This window comes from Solanum pennellii, chromosome 3 (assembly GCF_001406875.1).
Source record: "Solanum pennellii chromosome 3, SPENNV200".
NCBI lineage: Eukaryota > Viridiplantae > Streptophyta > Magnoliopsida > Solanales > Solanaceae > Solanum > Solanum pennellii.
In genome coordinates this window covers 49,094,212-49,114,680 of record NC_028639.1, presented here as the reverse complement: position 1 = coordinate 49,114,680, position 20,469 = coordinate 49,094,212, and the positions used below count along the sequence as shown (strand labels likewise).

Sequence of the window (20,469 nt, the reverse complement as noted above, 5' to 3'; positions counted from 1 at the left end):
AAAAACAAATAAGCCCTACCTTAGGGGTGTTTGGTGTGAGTAGTGGTGGTAAAGGTTAGGTCAAATTTGAGTGGGTTGAAAATTGATCAATATAAAATTGGTAATAATTCAATCCGCTTATATTTGATATAGATAAAAATGAATTGAGTAACAAATGAGTTGGACAAAATACTAGTTTATCCATATTTTCATTAGTAAATAGTATTCTACTTAAGAATTTAACTTGGAGAAAATATTTTAGTTTTTTTCTAAATAAAATATATTGAAAATGTTTCATTTAGTTTTATTGTACCATAAAAGTTAAAAAAAGAATTTAAATTTTTTTTCCGGGGTAGGGAAGGGGGCTGATAGGGAAGCTATCGGGGGAGGGGGGGAGGGAATCGAAGGTAGGGATGAAAAAATAAAATTTTTGAAGTTGAAAACATTTTTTAAAAATAAACTTAAATTTTATTTGGGGGATGGGGGGTTGGTAAGGGGTGGGGGAGGGAGGAGTCGAGGGTAGGGGTGTAAATATTTTCTTTTATACCAAACACACCCTAAAACATGATTAATACATTTTAAGCAATGTCAATATTAGACCTATTAGTACATGCTTTGTTTATTTTACACTATTATTTATTATCCAATATAAAATTAAACAAATAAAAAAATATAATTATAATTAACAAGGCAATGTTCATTTAAAATAGATATTTTTGGAGGGCCAAAAACTTCACATTTTCAATTATAGAGAAAAATAATTAGGTTTATAGAAGAACATTAAAAAAAAAAAAAAAAGAGAAGTTACAATATATTTGGTAAAATCATGAATTTTGAGTGAATAAAAGTTAGAAGTTTAACTTATTTGACTAATTCATATTTTATCCATATTACCCATATTTTTTGAATTGAATATGAGTGTCAACCCATAATTTATCCAGGTAAAAAGTCACTCACCCAACCCATTAAATATGAGTGGGATACCAAAATATGGACTTATTTTGTCGTCACTAGGTGTGATGGATAAAATAAATGGGATAAAAAAATAATCTAGGGATAAAACTTTTTTTGGTGTCTTATTTGGTTGTCATGTTGAGATAACTTATCCTACCATTTTATCATAGTTATAGGATAAATTATCCGAAAATAGTTAATTTCAGGATGATTAATCTTGGATAACTTCCACCCACCATATGGTTATTGCCATCATAGCTTGTGATTGATTGTTCTTTAAAAAAAGGTTCCTAGCGTGTGTGTTGCTAATGATGTTATGGCACACACGAGAGTACGTAACTCCAAAAAGGATAGAGTTGCCCATAGCTACCTGCTTAGCTCCTCCTTCGCCAGTGCATCCACCACCTTGTTTTTCTCCTGGAATATATGTATTAGCATTGCTCCCATATGCGACCTGCATTCAGAAATTAAGTTAGTGTGAGAGAAAGCTGGTGACCTTTTGAAATCATTTGAATGGTAGAGTATGTCTTCACTTCTAGCCTTTTCGCTTTGCTACTCGAAGTTCATGAAGGATTGTTATAATTTCGACCTTAGTTGCATCTATGTGGGATATAGAAAGCTGCATATCCACTCTCCATTGTGATTTATGATTACTCCCCCAATGCCCCTAAGTCCCGAAGAGGTTTCCATTGAGCCATTTATGTTGAGTTGGTATGTGCCCTATGGTGCAGGAGATTCCAATTTACTTGAATGTTTTCCATGAACTTTAATCATTATTATTCTTATGTCGATAACAAAGTGGTATTTAGTAGCACTAGCGATCATAAGACTTGTTTTGATCTTGTATTTATTCTCATTAAATAAATTATTTTTTCATCCTAGCCACACCTGTTGAAGTGCTTTTTCTTAAGGAATTTTAGCCTGTTTTTATGTTAGTTGCATACATGTTTGAAGTATTTATCTCTATTCTAGGTTGTTCTGGAGGGAGAGTACCTTCATGTCACTATCCGAGTCTACACTCTGGAAGTGATCGGTACTCAAGAACCATTGTTGGTTCCCAAGCGAACTCTCATCCTGGCCAGAAGATTAACTTGAGCATGTAAAATTTTTAAAATTGAATAAAAATCAATAACTCAAACACAAAGCTTTAAACTAACAGATTAACTCTGAATAAAAATAATATATTCAACTCGTCATAAAACATGGAACTTAAGTCTTTACAACATTTAATAAAATAAATGAATAATACAATCTTCACAACTATACTGACTATCTATGAAGCCTCTAAATGACAAGGATGGAAGTCGGGACAAGACTCACGACATCTTGAATAAACTTAAAGTAAATGAAATCCTCCGAAAGCAAGGAGACTCACCATACCTAACTCAAACTCTTGGATGTATCAACAAAGCTCCTGTGATGATTTTGAATACTTATGTCTGCATCATCAAAAGATGCAGGTCAAATGAGTCACGTCGAATCTACGAGCATGTAAAGGGAATTCTATGCTTGAACTTGATAAAAATGGAAATATACTTACCTGTTTTCAAACTTACTCAACTCAAGGAATACTCAAGGATACTCAAAACTACTAAAACTTACTCAACTCAGAAGTACTCAAGGATAAGATACTCAACTCAGAAGTACTCAAGGATAAGATACTCAACTCAAAGATATGATATTCGACTCTGGGTACTCAACTCCATATAAAGCAAGAGTACGCATGCAATATATATAAAGCTTTATAAAACATTAATAGAGCACCTGGATGGATTTACATGTATCATTTTTTTTTATGTATTTATGTATCATGTCTATAAAATTGTGCGTGATATATTATTATATTTATTACTATAATCCTACATGATACATTAAAGTAGTAAAAATTGTCTATAAAGTGTTTGATTTTAGATCGATACATTACCATGTGATAGTTATCACGTATCAGATACATGAGTATTAATTTGTATGAACGTAGTTTTTTTTATTTGTTTTTCGGAGTTGGATATATTAATCATAATACATTATTACTCCTAAAATATTTAGAATATTGCTAAGTATTTCAATACTTTACATACATTATAGAAGTAAAGATTTGCTTATTAAGTACGGAAAAGGGCATAAAATACACTTTAACTATGCGAATTGGTACAAAAATACTCTTTTTCTACCTTTTGAGCCTAAAATGCTCTTGACATTAACCTTTGAGCTCAATTTTACCCTCATCTTTAACAATCTAAATTCATTAATGATGTGTCACTGTCCTATTTGCCATCTTAAAAATTAATGACCCTAACTTTAAAAAAAAACATGTACCCACCCATAAACTTATCCAAATACTCTAACTCAACCTTCATTCTCGAACCTTTTTACTTATAAAACATACTCTCCAAATCCAAATCTCCTTGCTCCAAATCCACATCTCCTCACCATGATCTATAAATTCATGTAATAGGTTAAATATAAAATAAAACTTTATTTTATTATATTTTTTTACGACATTTGTTATTGTTATTATTATTATTATAATATGTTTGTGTAACATATTGTTAATCAAATAAAACTCGATTGTTATCATGCAATATATTATATATTTTTATAGCATGAAAAGTGCGAAAATGAAAGAAAATAAACGAAAAGGAGAAGAAGACGAAAGTTAGCTAAAGCTATGTTCTTTTGTTCAATATGAGAAACAAAAAGTATTACTCTCTCTGTTTAAAAAAGAATGACCTAGTTTGACTTGGAACGGAGTTTAAGAAAAGAAATGACTTTTTGATCTTGTGGTTCTAAATTAAATTTATGTCAAATGTACCAAAATGTCCTTTAATCTTGTGGCCTTAAACATGTCACGTGGAAAGTTAAAGTTAAAGTTTTGCCAAAAAAAAGGGGTCATTCTTTTTGAAACATACTAAAAAGGAAATGATGTCATTCTTTTTTAAATGCAGGGAATAACAATTTACTGTAACATATCAACAAAAATGAATGCAAAATCTGAGATATATAACTACACAAATGCAAAGTTCGTTTCTTGTAAATGTCAAAAACACCTAGCTTACTTCTTTGACAAAATTAACTGTAGATCATACTTTAGTTTTTAGTGTGACAAAAAAAAGTAAAATCTTTACATATAAGTTCCTGCAGTCGCAAGAACAGAAAGAAAGGCTCAGTAATGAGTTCAAAGTTCGGTAGGGTTAAGAGTAGCAAGGAGATTTGGATTTTGGAGCTAAGTTTTTTAGGTTAAAAGGTTTGGGGATGAAGGTTGGGTTAGAGTATTTGGGTAAGTTTATGGGTGGGCTATTGGGTGAGTATATGTTTTTTTAATTAGTTTAATTAATTTTTAGGATAACCAATAAGATAGTGACATGTCATTAATGAATTTAGGCAGTTAAAGATGAGGGTAAAATAGAGACAAAGGTTCACACCAAGGGCATTTTAGACTCAAAATGTAGAAGAAGGTTATTTTTGTACCAATTCGCATAGTTAAAGGGTATTTTAGGCCATTCTCCATATAAAATATTTGGTTTTATATTGATACATAGTTGTGTGATAAATATTAATTATCAGATATATATAGTATTAGTTTGTCTAAATGTATCATTGCCAAAAAATGAGTATTTAGCAGTAATTTATATAAATGCATCATGATCATTAATGTATATTCGATACATGTGATACTCATTAGTATGTATTGATTAAAGTACATTATGATTTATGTACCAAGATTATTATTGGATAATCTTGATATACCACAAAAGACTTATTTAATTTATTACTACCTGTGTAATTTTAAAATAAAAAAAATATTAAATATATATTATAAAACTTTATATATTGTAAATAATACACTAGACATTACTTATGTATCAAGTATAGAAGTATTGGATTTGAAAACCTACTAGTAGAATATTTAACAATATTAGGGCTATGTATTAATGTAGTAAATATATACATGATACATTGTATAACAAATAATCTATTGTAACACTGGTGTATCAGATTTCATTATAAAACTTTATATATTGTAAATGATACATTAGGTATTATTTATGTATTAAGTACATAAGTATTGGACATGAAACCTACTAGTAGTATATTTAACAATATTAGGGTTATGTATCAGTGTAATAAATATACATGATACATTGCATAAAACATAATCTATTGTAGCACTAATGTATCAAATTTCATACCACTAACAAAGGTTGATTTAAGAAACAAAATAAACAAGATACATTGAGATTTTTCACTTTGATAAAGATGGGTGCGAAGATGCATCATCCTTCTATTTTGTCTTTCCAACTTCAGATTCTTCATGAATAATGGATCCTTTATTTGTTTAGATCCATTCTCAGCAAAATCTTCATCATCAGAATCAAAGACACAACGTACATTATCTTGATTAGTTTAAACCAATTGGATAATCTTACTAATATAAGAAGCATCATCATCAATAAGTATGGTAAAAAATAAATAAAGATGAACAGAGAGAAACAACGAAGACGAAAACTACCTATTCAAGAAGTTGAAATTGATCTGATAGGAGAGAGAACAATTTTGAATTTCAAATTGTAAGAAAGGAATTAACTGATAAGATTGTAGGAGTAAAAATGGAAAAATGCAAATACCCCCCTAGACTATGACAAAAATTTCAGAGACACATCTTAACTAAAGTAAGGTCCTATTACCTCCTGAACTTATTTTTTTTTGTAATTTTATACACCTTTTGTCTTACGTGGCACATCTCGTCACTCCACTCAATTGAGGTGCGTGAGAGATATTTGATGCCACGAAAGTAAAAAAAGTGCATAAAATTACAAAAAACATAAGTTCAGTGGGGTATAGGACCTTAGAATAGTTAAGGTGTGTCTCTGAGATTCTGTCATACTCTAGGGGGTACTTGTGCATTTTTCCGAGTAAAAATCGAGAGAGAATGATGGAGTGAATTAAGGAAGAGAAACAATTTTGGGAGTGTAAGATTATGTATTCGAAAGTAAAGTTTTGAGAGTAAAATAAGGAATTTTATAAATATTTTGAAATAGTAGGATATAATGGAAATTATAGAAAATAAAGATGGGTATATAAATAATTTTTCCTTAATAAATTATAATTTTTTTTGTAAAAAAAGGTGATCTAGACCGGCACAATCCGCAATCCACATATATGTAGGGTAGACTAATCAGTTTTTAGCCCACAAAAAGAAAATGAGTAACTTTCACATATATCAAATATAAAAATAATATATGTATGTTATAATAATAGTTTACATAATTGCGCTCCATATCAACATAAATATGTATATTTCACTATACATATACAAAAGAAAACAATTGTATAATCTGTTTCTATTTCGGTATACATATACAAAAGATCAATTATATAATATGTGTTTGTATAAAGCAAGAAAGAGAGAAAGATAAAAGGAAACTAGACAGGAAAAGATCGTATTTGCATAATCATAAGTGTATATGACGAAAATATATATATTTGTATTTGTATATACAATTTTTTCTCGCTTTATACAAACACAAACACAAACAAAAACACAATGTATACATTTATGTTTGTATAAAGTGAGACAGACGAGTGAGGTCTGGGAGAGTGGTGAGCGAAATCTGGGAGAGGGGAACGAATATATATATATATATATAATTTTCTCTCGCTTTATACAAATACAAACACATTTTATACATTTGTGTTTGTATAAAAGCGAGAGAGGCGAGGGAAACTGCCAACGAGAACGAGAGCGGCAAGTGAGATTCACCGTGAGAGAGACAAAATAATATTTTACTATGGAGTAGAATTATATCAAACTATATTTATAGCATTTAATTTGAATTAATAGTTCGCTATTATATATAATATGTCAAAATTTAAAGCCCTTGTAAATTAGCTCGAAATAAAATGGGCCAACCGAATATTGACTGCTGCTAGACTAGCTCTAACAATAGAAATACCAATACAAATACAATTAGAATACAATAATAAAGGGCATCTCATGTCAATACGGTACTTCTCACAATTAAATAATATTTTACATCGCCTTCATTGGTTTTCTTTTATAGGTATGTAATCAATCTCCTCCTTCTTTTGTCTGCTTAGTGCTTCTCTTTTTGTGCATCTTCGGTATGTTTTCGTATTATTGCGAACTGAATTTGGGTTTTTCTTGGGTAGCCTTAGGTTGAGCCGCCCTTGTCAGTGAACATGAATTTTTAATTGAATGAATTCATTATTACGCCAATGTAATCAGTGAATCGGTTGAATTTAATCTTGAAGAGAAGATGGACTTTTAATTGGATGAATTCATTCTTAAGCCAATGTGATCAGTGAATTGGTTGAATTTAATCTTGAGGGCATATGGACTTTTAATTGAATGAATTCATGCTTAAGTCACTGTAATCAGTGAATTGGTTGAATTTAATCTTGAGGGAACATTGACTTTTAATTGAATGAATTCATGCTTAAGTCAATGTAATCAGTGAATTGGTTGAATTTAATCTTGAGGGAACATGAACTTTTAATTGAATGAATTCATTCTTAAGCCAATGTAATCAGTGAATTGGTTGAATTTAATCTTGTGGGACCATGAATTTTTAATTGAATAAGAATTTTACCATAAAAAAAAATTCAGTTACTTCATGAAAGCTAAATTCATGAATTGTTTTTCAGGAAACTTCAAGAACATGATAAGAAAGCTGAAGCACTGGTTTAGTGGCTTTTAGGATTGAGCTTCCCCTACACCAGACTTTGTAGAGAAGGCAATTAATAGAATTTTCATCAGGCTATACCAAGTTTGAAACATATTTTGATAGCTCACCATGGTACCTTTTGTTGAAGCCATATGCAATTCGGTTAGTGGGGAGAGGCTGTGTGTGGATCCGTATGTATCATGTCTTCAGCCTGTAGAAAAACAACTTGTTTCGGGGGGTTTTGCACCAATATCAGAGGATGTTCCAATGAGTGGTAGTGTTATGTTTAACTCAGTTCTGCCAAGCCAAGAACAACAACCAGCTATATCACCTAATGCTTTGTCAGTTTCACATCCCCCTAAAAATGAAATGTCCGGTACTTTGTCAATTACTAAGAGTGACAATAAGATACATTCTAGCAAGAGGAAGCGACTTGAATGGAAGACCATCTCCCATGAAACTGAGCTTTGTCCTGATGCAGTTTCCGAGTGCAATGATAATTATATGTCGAACCATAGGTCCTTAGAGTCCTTGCAAGAAATTAAGGAACATCTGTCTTACTTAGGATGGAAAATTGAGCAAGCAAAGGATTACAACATCACTAGGACACGGTACGTGGCTCCTGATGGGAAGATATTTCAATCACTTCGTAAAGTTTGTAAGATGTTGGAAAATTCAGAAACTCGGGCAGAAGGCCAGAAAACATCATATGATGGTTCATCTGATGATCTCAACCTTTCTACTTGCCTGGCAAAATCACAGACATGCAATGAGGTGTCTGAGCTGCAATATACTTCTCAAGCACCACTCGTTCCTCCTGAATATTGCCCTGAAGCTGTAATTGACTATTGTTTATTGGGATCACCAGACGATCCTGCCTATAAGAAGTTGAACAGTGGGGAAAAGAAGTCTATGATCATGAAAGCTAAGAAACACCTCGCTGCAATAGGATGGATATTTTCTTATTGTCAGAAAGGGGACAGGAGAGAACTGCGGTATTGTCCTCCTCATGGGAGGAAAAAATTCATCTCTCTTCGAACAGCATGCATATGGTGTATGCAGCAGTGGAAAGCTGAGGGACAGATGCCTGAATTAGTTTCCCGGTCAAATGTTCTGGAACTTCAGGGAAATTTGGCACCTCACAGGACCTCATGTAAGAAATTATCAATGGCGACATTTTCTGCCTTGCCACTTCGGAAAGAACCTACTCAACTTAATAAAGTCACAGTTTGTGAAATCAGCGAAACAAGAAAGAAGAGTAACCACGCAGGTGGGTGGAACATGTTAAAAGAAGGAAAATCTAGATCTTCAAGAACAGTAATAGATGGTACAGAATCTCAGTCTTCAGCTTGTCAGTTGCGATCAAGTAAAAGAGCTCGGCAGGCAACAGTTTCTTCTTCCTTGCATCATACACCTCGAACAGTTTTATCTTGGTTGATTGACAATAATATGGTTCTTCCCCGTGCCAAAGTGCAGTATCGTGTGAAAAAAGATGGTCGTCCAATGGCAGAAGGATGGATCACTCGTGCAGGGATCAAATGCAAGTGCTGTCAAAAAGTTTATGGAATTAGCAATTTTGAGGTGCATGCTGGAAGCAGTTATCACAGACCTTCAGCAAATATATTTTTGGAAGATGGACGATCCCTTCTTGATTGTCAACTGCAGATGAAAGAAAAGAGTATTGTAAGAAACACAAGGAAGAGATCACCTTTGTTGAAGAAGCGCAGCCATTTGGGCACAAATGACAATGTGTGTTCTGTGTGCCATTACGGTGGTGAATTACTTCTGTGTGATGAATGCCCATCTTCCTTTCATACTGGTTGCCTTGGAATGAAGGTCTCTTTCTCTCTGTCACTCTTCTCGTACCTTTGTTTCTTTCTCCACCCATCTCCAACCCAACACCAATTCTTGCACTATTTTTGTGTATAAATAGTGTTACACCAAATTTGGTGAAATACTATTCATCAACACCAAATCTCTTTGTGATTATTTTATTATTATTTGTATTATATAAAACTTTTGAAAAGATAAATGAAATAAGAATATAATATTGAAGAGAGGGAAGAATATAAAGTGAATATTCTTTTTAGTGTAGTGGGTTGGAGCCGTTGGAGTTGGTTTACACTAAAATAGTGTTGTTGTTATGGGTTGCAGATTCCCCGTGATCCATATTGTCAATTACATTGGTTAGGCAGTGATAAATAGATAGATAGATAGAGAGAGAGAGCATTTTGCATATTGGTTCTACACCTGTTTGATACAACTGCATTCTATTGCTTAAACAGGAGGTTCCCGATGGCGAGTGGTTTTGTCCATCATGCTGTTGTGAAATGTGTGGCCAGAGCAGATTTGATAAAAACAAAGACCACTTTACAGACAGCAGTCTACTTATCTGTTGTCAGTGTGAGCACAAGTGTAAGAAGCTCTTTTGATCATTTTTTATGTTCCTACAGCAGCATATACAGGATTCTGTGGATGTTTGGCATTACTGATGTTGATCACTTATGTACAGATCATGCTCGGTGCGTGAGAGATAAGGGCCTTCAAAAGCTGGATTGTTATCCTGTAGGAAAATGGTTTTGCAATAAGAGATGTGAGCAGGTAATTGGATTCATGCCTAACACAGAATAGAAAGCATTTGCATCTTGAGTAGAGCGCACAGCTTCCATTTCTTGTCAATTGTCTCATTGAGAAGTTATTTTCAGTGTAGAATGCAGTTGAACGGTCGGATCTTAAAAGAATTTCTTGTTGATTATTCCCATCTTATAAATCCTAGGGATATGTTAAACTAGTATCCTCTTCTGTCTATTGAAGTTTACTTTTAAGAAACAGTTTGTCTAAGTCAACTTAATGTCTGTTGCAGATATGTTTGGGTATCCACCAACTCTTGGCAAAGCCAGTTATAGTGGGAATTGATAACCTCAGTTGGACTTTATTGAAATACGTAAAACATGATGATTTTGATTCAGATGCTGCTAAAGATGAGTTCGTCCTGGAGACTTATAGTAAACTTGGTGTCGCTTTGGATGTGATGCATGAATGCTTTGAGCCTGTCGAAGAACCTTACACAAGGAGGGATCTTATGGAAGATGTTATCTTCAATAGATGGTAATATCCAGCTTTAGAAATTCTTGAGTAACCTTTGTTGAATTATGTGCAAATATTCTTGTTGAACTGCATAATTTATGGAAAACAAAGTTAAGCATATCATATGACACTTTCATTGTTGACACTGTTCCACCGAAGGTTAGATTAGAGCTTCTACCATTCATGAACTTAATCAGCCATGATTTTAGACTTGCCATAATAGAAGTTGGAAGTGCCTTTAGACTTGTAACTATAGAGAACATGGTAATCTGTGTAAAAAGAACTGTAGATGACATGATATATCTCAACTTGAACACATATTAGTTTCGAAGCTGCAGTACCTAGCTGATATTTGAGTATGGTATTCGATTCTAACCAGATGTTCTTTTGACAGCAAATTGTTGTGGGTTTACTTAGCAAGTGTAGTGTTTATCTCTCGAGTTGCTTAAACACTACTTTCAGAGACTTGTATCTATATGTTTTAATTATCTATGCTCTGAAAAAAGTTGTTATACAAAATTGCAGGTCAGAGCTGAATCGCTTAAATTTTCAGGGTTTCTATACTGTACTTCTGGAAAGAAATGACGAAGTGATTACAGTAGCGACTGTGAGGTATCCAACCATTATATATTAGTATCATTCAATGAAGTAAACTTTTCTCAAGTTATCATTTAGTATAAATCTCTTTAGTCTGAAAAATTAGTTGAATAATGTGACTGAATTTTAGATAGTAAGCTAACAATTTTCATGCTCATAGGATTTATGGAGAAAAAGTAGCTGAGGTTCCTCTTGTGGCAACAAGATTTCAGTACCGCAGACTTGGAATGTGTCACATCTTAATGAATGAGCTTGAAACGGTATGCAAATCTACTTTTTCTTTCATTTTCCTTCTTCAGAGAGCGGAAGGAAGAGTTGTTGCTAAGGATGTATCTAATGTCTGTTTTTAAAAGATAAAAAAGAATTACTTTATTAAGAAGGGATGTTCATGAAAGCTATAATTTATAGGAGATATCTTTGAATTTTAATTTTTTTTGTCATGTGTTTCTTTCGTTCGATGGTTATATAATTAACATTTTCGAGGCTATGCATTTGAGTTGACTGTTCGGGGACATTGGCTTGCTCTCCTTATCGGAAGTATAAACATGCATTTTATAAGAGAAAAACCTTTGGACATGGTTATTTTGGTTCTCTAGATGTCATATTAAGCAACACTCTTAGGGCTTTATTTTTTTGGTTGGCTTCAATGCTCAGTTATGCCACATTGATGTCAAGTTATGGTTACCTATCAAAACAAAAGGACTTCAATTCTAGTTAAGAATAAGTGATGGTATGGTGCAAATCTATGGTTTTCTTTTTTTGTTGCTACGTACATGGGATAATGATGAGCATGCTTTGACATAGATTGAATATGCTTGTCATCTGATCTGATGACAAGATCAGATCAGATGGTTTTCTTTCTTTGTCGCTACGTACGTGGGATAATGATGGGCATGCTTTGACATAGATTTAATATGCTTGTCATCTGTTCTGCTTGCCTTTCAACTAATGCAATTTTGTTATTCACTCCAGAAACTAATGGAATTAGGAGTTGAGAGGCTAGTTTTGCCTGCTGCCCCCGCCGTGCTAAACACATGGACCACGTCATTTGGTTTCACAATGGTGAAAGAATCTCAGAGGCTAAACTTCTTGAATTACACTTTTCTTGATTTCCAGGGTACAGTAATGTGTCAGAAACTCCTCCAGAATATCCCTCCAGAGGTATCAAGTGACTCAACAGGTGTGTAAAAATCTTCATTTACTGTGGAAGGAGATGGAGATTTGATATGCATGGACTAAAACGTCATTTTTATTCAGAAGCTTATCAACCTCAACTTGACCACATAAAAAGCAAGGAGACTGTTGAGTTGGATGGAAACAGTGCGCTTTCTGAGGTCTTCCAAGCTGAGCAACTTGAAGGGAGTGAAATTGTGGATCAAGGATATGCAGAGTATGTTTCCCTTTTGTTTTCTCTGTTTTTTTAGGACTGAAGAAGGGAGTAATCAGAGAGATATGACATTCGAATTATGCAGAACGTAACATGAAAATTGTAATATGACTTTGATAACCTATTCAAGCTTGATAATTATGTCTTTAGGAGACAAGTGACATGCAGAATATAGCTTTATCCCACAAATTATCAGGAGCATTAGAACTAATTAAAACTAATTAAGATGGGATTCATCATAAAAGAATTAGCAGTACTCCTTATGAGTTGTGGAAAGGTTATAAACCTAAATTGAAATATTGAAGTGTGGGAGTGCCATGTTAATTTTCTTTTCTCGAAACCTAGAAAGAGTAAAATAAGTTCTAAAACTGCTGATTGCATGCTTTTTAACTATGCTGAAGATAGATATCTGCATATAGATTTCTTGTCTTAAAGAGTGATGCACTTGATTGCAATACTATTATTGAGATAAAGAACATATACAATTTCTCAAGCACCCGTTGAAATAAATAGTCAATCTTGCTAATATTGAGGAAATGAGAAGGAGTTAAATGCCTAGGAAAGAGTGTTTTTTTTTCTTTTATGAAAATGATTTTCAAACTCTTTTTGTTGACAATGAATCATCAAATTGTTTTGAAGTTATATCTTCCTTCGATGCTAAATTTTTGAAAGAGGCAATGAAATTGAAATTGATTCAATTATGAAGACTAATACATGGATTTTGACAGATTTACCTCCTGGTGCAAAACCTATTGGTCATAAATAATTTTTCAAAAAAGAAACTTAATCACGAAGTAGGTTCATCTGGTTAGTAACAAGTCAATATTAATACTGCACACTAATTGAGAGTGCTTGAACTGTTACTAATTGTGAGAGATGAGTTGTTAACTTTTAATGAATTTTAGTCCTTAAAGATGGTGTATTCAAAACAATATACATTTGATGAACTCACCTATATGTGAAGTGGAGTGAGACTGCTCCTATGAGATTTTGGCCTAGTTTCTAGAGCTCTCATGGATAACCAGGCACCCTCAGGGCCTATTGGCACAAAATCGTGTTGAACAACAAAATTACAAGTCTAAATGTGATTAATATAATCTCTGACTTACAATAAGAATTATTGGTTCATAGAAATATATTTCACCCGTAATTCTGGAAGTTAAAAGTTTGGTTCATAGTTCAAAAGACACCAAAACCTATTGCATTTAGGCCATGCAAATCCAACAATCTTTTTTTACTCTTTAATTTAGTATTTTTTCATTGAAAAATCTTGAAATAGTGGGGGATTGTAATGATATTTCAATATTTTTAATGGGCAAATGGCCCACTAAGTGAAAAGGTGGCAAGAGAAATATCATTAGTCAAGCAGGTTGCCACCTAACATTACTGGAACGAAAAACTGCACTATTACAGGAAATAAAGACTACTAAAAGATATAATTACTGTTGTAACTATTGGATGACTTAGGAGTGATAACATATAATGGATAGGGGATTAGGAAGTTCAGCAAATGAGCATCTTATTATAGATCTACTTTTGTTGTATAAGAATGTTGGTTGCAGAGGCTGTTTGTAGTCTTATATTAGGTTGTCCAGTCTTGATTGTCCTTTGGAACAGTGAACACGTTTAGGATCCAAATGCATACTTAGAATTTGATTGTGATCTTGTGCTGTATGTTGTGTTCAAACTCTGCAATTTCTTTCCTAGCTGATAAAAACTAAACTGTCTTACCACTTCTAGTGCACCTGGAGGATGTGAAAGCAATGATATGGATGCTCCAACACCTCTCATTACTGTGGTACATTTTCATTACTCATAACATTGTCTCAGCAGGTTTTCTTTACTTAGATCCTCATGTTAAGTATTATCGTTTATGGTCTTTGAGCAGGCGAACCAACAAGCTCCTCTTGGCTGCCAGGATGAGACTAGTCTGCAATACCAAGCTGAAGTTACTGATAGTAATGTTTTAGAAAAAACAGGTGTTGTCCAATACAAATGTTACAAGCGGAGAAAAAAGATATCATAGTAAGCTAGTTTTGGAAGGAGTAGCTAGTAAGCTGGTAAATTATTAGGAAAAGACGACACAACCATGGAATTTTGATGGCCAAATATGTTTTCTCCGTTAACCTTATTTTTTCGTAGTTAAAGGGGAGAATTTAAGGGCTGTTACTCGTGTATATTTTCATGTACAGCTATCTCTAGGTAGCATTAGCTAATAAAGATCTTTTCTAATCCTGAAAGTACAAATGTATAGAATCAGTGTACGGTTTGCAAGTATTCAATGTCCAGAGCCATTCATTTATAAAGCAAAATGTTTGAGAAATTTCCATCACGGGTTTCTAGGCCAGCAAATGGAAGAACATACAGGAAGAATGAAACAAAGGCAATTTGGTACAGTAGTCTTATAAGAAAGAGCAAGTTATGCAAATGATTGAAAGAAACATTTTGCTTGATAAAACTTGATACGTCTTCACATCTTCAATCCTCATGAGCATCTTCCCCTTAATAATAACTCATATGTTTCTATTATTCCTTGTAAGCAGGAAGCTATAAGGCTAATATTCTCTTCAGTTGCTTTTCCCATATTTTTAATAATCAGAGAAGGGTAATTAACTTATTTTCTTTCTTAATGACACCATAAAATTCATGTCTCTAAAATTAGCCTCCTCTCTTTATTGTACTTGAGAGCTTATGTATATGTGTGTCATTTCCTCTCTTTATTTGTACTTGAGAGCTTATGTATAGGTGTGTCATTACCTCTCTTTGTTTGTACTTGAGAGCTTATGTATATGTGTGTCATTATCTTAAGATTTAAACTCTCAGACATCTCCTATAGTTTATCGACTGCCGGAGTTTTCACTAGAAGCATCCAGTATCTCGTTAACATACATTTTAGGTTTTTGTTTCTTGTTTTGTTTTGCTATTTGATTTTCTTGTGCTTTAGTTTTTAATTTATTGCTGAGTTTTTGTTCGTCTTTAGTTTTTGGACCGATTCTTTGTATAGTTGTTTGCTTTGCTAATAAAGAGTTTTTACCCAATGGATCTATCAATAAGAAAAAGGTGCAATTTCACCACATCTCATAAAAAGTTGTTACAAACTTTAATGAAGTAGTAGCATATGCTAAGACAACTAAATTTTTTAGGGATGTTGATTATAAAAGAAAAAAGGCATAATACATAAATATACCCTTTAACTTGGCTTCAAATCGTAGTTATGTCCTTCAACTTTGGGTGTGCACAAGTAGACACTTAAACTTGTATAAAATTGAACAAATAGACACACATGTCCTATATGTCATCCTACATGTCATTTTTTGTCCTACGTGGTGTCCTACGTGTATTTTGCCATGTAGGACTCATGTGTTTATTTATTTAAAAGTTGGATAGTTAAAGTGTCTGTTTGTTTATTATGAAAGTTGAAGGTCAAAGTTAAAATTTGAAGTCTAGTTAAGGGCCCAATATATGTATTATGCCAAGAAAAACTATACGTTCTTTTTGACAACCAATTTAGACACTCCATATTCTAATTAATTTTTTTAGCCTTTTCAATCTCAAGCAATGTTGTAATAATTGTTTTACAAAATTTAAAATATTTGTAAAATCATTGCAAGGCAAGATTCATTAATTTCTACTTTTATAAACATTGAGAAAATTATTTTATTGTACACCATAGATTTCAAAAAAGGAATGGGTTGCATAAATTTTGTCCACTGGTTCAGGTCTATGAGACAAGTCTATAGTTGTAGAACTTTCTATGGATCGTAGACCAGTCTAGTAAAAAGTTGGAAAATAATTTTTTAAATTAGGTCCAATACCTTATCCTACAATCGATCGGGATGGTCCATCGTATGGTCTATGGGTCGTAGGTGTGTTCCGTAGAAGCAATCTAGACTCCTTGAAATTTTGAGGTTAAGGCTAAGTTCTACGAGTAGGGGCTATAGACCGTAGGAAGTCCTATAGACCATAGAAGGGTTCATCAAAATTTTAGTAGTTTAAGGTCCCAATAATTTGTATACGGTCCGTTTGTTAAAATCGCAGGCCAGTCCGACAGTTATTTCTTAAGAGTTCTTGGATATTTCCTAAATATTTTAAGCCTATACTATATCATTACACTCTATACGTGTTTCTTGATGCAAATATGAGCATTATCTGACATCGGTGATTTGACAATTTGTAGAGATGTTTGGAGATTGAGGGTAAGTTGATGGCTTCCTGGTTTCACTTATCTCCATCTTAATTTAGTTTTGAGCAGTCATCTGTATTTGAGACAGGTTTGTAATTTTTGGTCTACTTTTGAGATTTATATTTTTTTAGTAGCTTTATTTTTTCATCCACTAGATTGTGAGATTGGATTGTATATTGTTGTATGTATATATTGATGTCATTTCTCATTTTTGCGTTGCTTTCCTTTATACTATTAATAGTTACTCGGTTGTTGTTGATTCTACCCAATATGCTTGTTACTTATCGTTTAGATATATGGATTGACTTACCTACTTGTGGGTGATGGTAAGTATCATCATGCCTTGAGATCCTGATTATGACATAGAATTTATTGTTATTAGCATTTTTTGAAGCTTAGGGTAAACCATAGAAAAAATTCAGTTTTCTATCATCCAATTTATTTATTTTTGGAATAAAAAATGTGTGGTTGTCTGAATACAAACATACATCTACAATTTCAAATAGCTTTCTATACAATCTCAACAAATTTTCATCGACAATAAGGGTATTGGAGTTATACTTACCATATTACCAAGATAATGAGTTATTAGGCTCTTAACGGGTGTATATCTAGATTTCCTCACATAATCTCCTAACAAAAACTAAATAATTAACCTTTTAAAAATTTAAACTTAGATTGTGGTATTAATTTATCTTGTGAGATTCAACCCATTAAAGGATAGATCCAAAAAAGCAAAGCTAGTTGTTAATGATAAAATTACTTGAGACAATTAATTCAACATGATGAACAAACACTGATTTCTTTTTAGTAAGAGAATACGGAAATTTTTATTAATTTTGTATGATATATTCATCATCGAAGATTATTTTTTGACTGTCGGAGCTTTCACTAGAAACATCTGGTATCTCTCGCACATCCAATATAGATTTTTGTTTATTGTTTTGTTTTTCTATTTGATTTTCTTATCTTTTAGTTTTTATTTTTGCTGATTTTTGGTTGTGCTTTAGATTTTAGGCTGGTCCTTTGTATAGTTATTTTTTTTGCTAATAAAGATTTTGACTCAATGGGTCTTTCAATAAAAAAAGTGCACCTTGACCACATCACATAAAAAGTTGTACCAAACTTTAATGAAGTAGTGGCAGATGCAACAACTTCAAATTTTCAATGATGTAAATATTTAAAAGAAAAACGGCACGTGCTTGTTGAAAACCAATTTAGACCCTCCATATTCTAACTAATTTCTTGAGCCTTTTCAATTTCAAACAATGTTATAATTATTGTTTTACAAATTCAAAATGCTTTTAAAATCATTGCAAGGAAAGATTTATATACTTTATACTTTTATAGATATTTAAAAAATTATTTTATTGTAACACCACAAATTTCAAAAAGAGAATAGGTTGCATATTTTTTTCTAATGGTTTAGGTGTATGAGACCAGTCTACTATTCGTAGAACTTTCTATGGGTCGTAGACTAGTCTCATAGAAAGTTGAAAAAATATTTTTAAAATCAAGTTCCAGTACCTTATCCTACGATCGACCAGGACAGTCCGTCGTATGGTCTACGGGTCATAGGTGTGTTCCGTGGAAGCAACTCAAGTTAGTGAAATTTAGGGCTAAGGTTGAATTCTAGTAGTCTACGAGCTTAGGAAAGTCCTATGGACAGTAGAAGGGTCCCATCAAAAGTTGGGTAATTTTAAGATCCCAGTTGTTGGTCTATGATTGACCAGTACGAATCATAGAAAGTGTTATGGTCCGTAGATCACAATCGTAGACCAGTCCGACTTTTATTTCTTAGGAAATTTTGGGTCTTTTTCGAAATGTTTTAATTCTATACTATGCCGTTTTATCCTTTATCCTAAGTCCTATATAGATACATTAAGTTCTATATCTACCCACTTTAAACCTATTATCTTGTTTTCTGGAAACTCAGCCAGATTCATTCTCCCAAATTCCCTCTCAATCTAAGGAAAAAGAAGAAGCTAGGGTTCCTCTGAGTTCTTCAATTCACTATTGATCTTGGGCTTTGAGTAGAAAGGTATGTGGGTATTCAAATATGGAGTCCATTCCTCCATGGGGTTTCCAAGCTTTTCAATTTAATTGATCAAATTAGGATTCTTCTTAATTCTACATGAGTTTCATTCAATTGTGATTTTTTTTATTGTTGTTTAAGTCTTCCATTGCATGATTTAATGTAAATTATATGATATCTAGTAGAAATCATATGAACTCAACCATCATCCATGACTTTCAAATTATGAACTTGTGAAAAATTCATAAATTTTTGAACGAAGCTTGAAGGATTATGCATGTCTTATATAAATGATGTTTGATGATATGATGCTTTTAGATGGAAGTATATATATTATTGTGAAAGGTTTTCTCACATACGAATATGATCATGATTGTTAAAAAAATTCTCACATATGGATTCACAGTAGTGAAAGGTTTTTTCACCTATGCTTGAATTGTAATTTAAGGAGCTATTCTATGTTTTGATATCTGGATTTGGATTAACCATTAATCATATATTTCCTATGTTATAATGATATTTGATTTTTGTCAATTTCATTGACATTTTGACTAAGCACCAAGAAGACTTTGAGGCGGATGCTCAAACAGGATAATTTCTAGTAACAACTTATAGTCTGTAACTATGTGCCTCAGTAGAATTATTATAAATGACCTAACTAGCGGATCCACTTTAGAAAAATATGATGTGTACAGATTCTACCTTGTAAAGTAGAAATCCCTTCTTTCAGTATGAGGGACATACTGATTCCATGATATAAATCTCATGGTCTTATTGTCAGTAATATCCCACAAATACGATTTTGTTCTCCAAATGCTTTTCTTATATCTCATATTTTAAACGCATGGACCATATCTTATGAAATATATGTTGTTGCTTCTTTAAACCTTTAAATGTTCAAATGTTTGTCATGGATTTCATGTTTAAGCTATTCATGTCATCTTGTCTAGTTATACATATTGTCTCATACTTAGTACATTTCATGTACGAATGCATACTTATGCCTATATTGTCTCATTATTGTAGGGTCTGACGCTCCTACCTCTCACACTCGTGATTAGTTGATTATTCTATCAAATTCAATACTGCGTGAGTCATGTATTACGAGGACCATGAAATTTTTACTTGCTTTATGTCTTTCTAGTTTTTGGACTATGTATGTGGTGTATGTGTTACATCTCAACCACTTCTTATGATGTTTAGATGGCTTGTTGAGATTATTTTGGATTCTGTTTTATCAAACTCTTTTAGAATATGAAATGCTACTTTTGAAATATTTATTTCTATTATCTTGTATGATATATGCTTGTATAGAGTCTTTTGGGGTTCTATGTACCATGTTACACCTAGTATATACTTTAGGGCGTGACATTCAAAAATGTCATGACCTCAATTCTCTGCTCATAATGACACCTACTACATCTTACCATAGGTAAGCTAAACTCATATCCTAGAACCACGAGTAATAGATTATCATGAGTCAGAAAATATAAGGAGAACGGAGAATGATATCAAACAAAGAAACATAATTAAACACAAATATTTAAAACAAAAGTCAAAC

The 20,469-nt window shown here is 32.7% G+C and overlaps 1 protein-coding gene and 1 long non-coding RNA gene across 4 annotated transcripts; both read left to right on the top strand.

The window, feature by feature from the left end:
* The first annotated feature begins 6,893 nt into the window (after positions 1-6,893).
* LOC107012432 (increased DNA methylation 1-like) lies at positions 6,894-15,013 on the top strand. Of its 3 annotated transcripts, none has more exons than XM_015212282.2 (11): positions 6,894-6,995; positions 7,600-9,455; positions 9,905-10,034; positions 10,132-10,220; positions 10,483-10,727; positions 11,232-11,318; positions 11,464-11,563; positions 12,276-12,483; positions 12,564-12,693; positions 14,431-14,488; positions 14,579-15,013. In XM_015212282.2, the coding sequence occupies exons 2-11, from the start codon at positions 7,749-7,751 to the stop codon at positions 14,714-14,716; spliced, it is 2,892 nt and encodes a 963-aa protein (XP_015067768.1). In that variant the 5' UTR covers positions 6,894-6,995; positions 7,600-7,748; the 3' UTR covers positions 14,717-15,013. The 3 variants fall into 3 exon arrangements, with proteins under 3 accessions (XP_015067768.1, XP_015067767.1, XP_027771756.1); XM_015212281.2 differs by having other exon boundaries at positions 6,895-6,995; positions 12,561-12,693; XM_027915955.1 differs by lacking the exon at positions 6,894-6,995 and adding an exon at positions 7,020-7,056 and having other exon boundaries at positions 12,561-12,693; positions 14,579-14,929.
* Positions 15,014-18,701: 3,688 nt separating this feature from the next.
* LOC114076566 lies at positions 18,702-20,194 on the top strand. Its single transcript, XR_003577566.1, has 2 exons — positions 18,702-18,914; positions 19,935-20,194. It is a non-coding gene; the product is annotated as an uncharacterized LOC114076566 (long non-coding RNA).
* Positions 20,195-20,469: the final 275 nt, after the last annotated feature.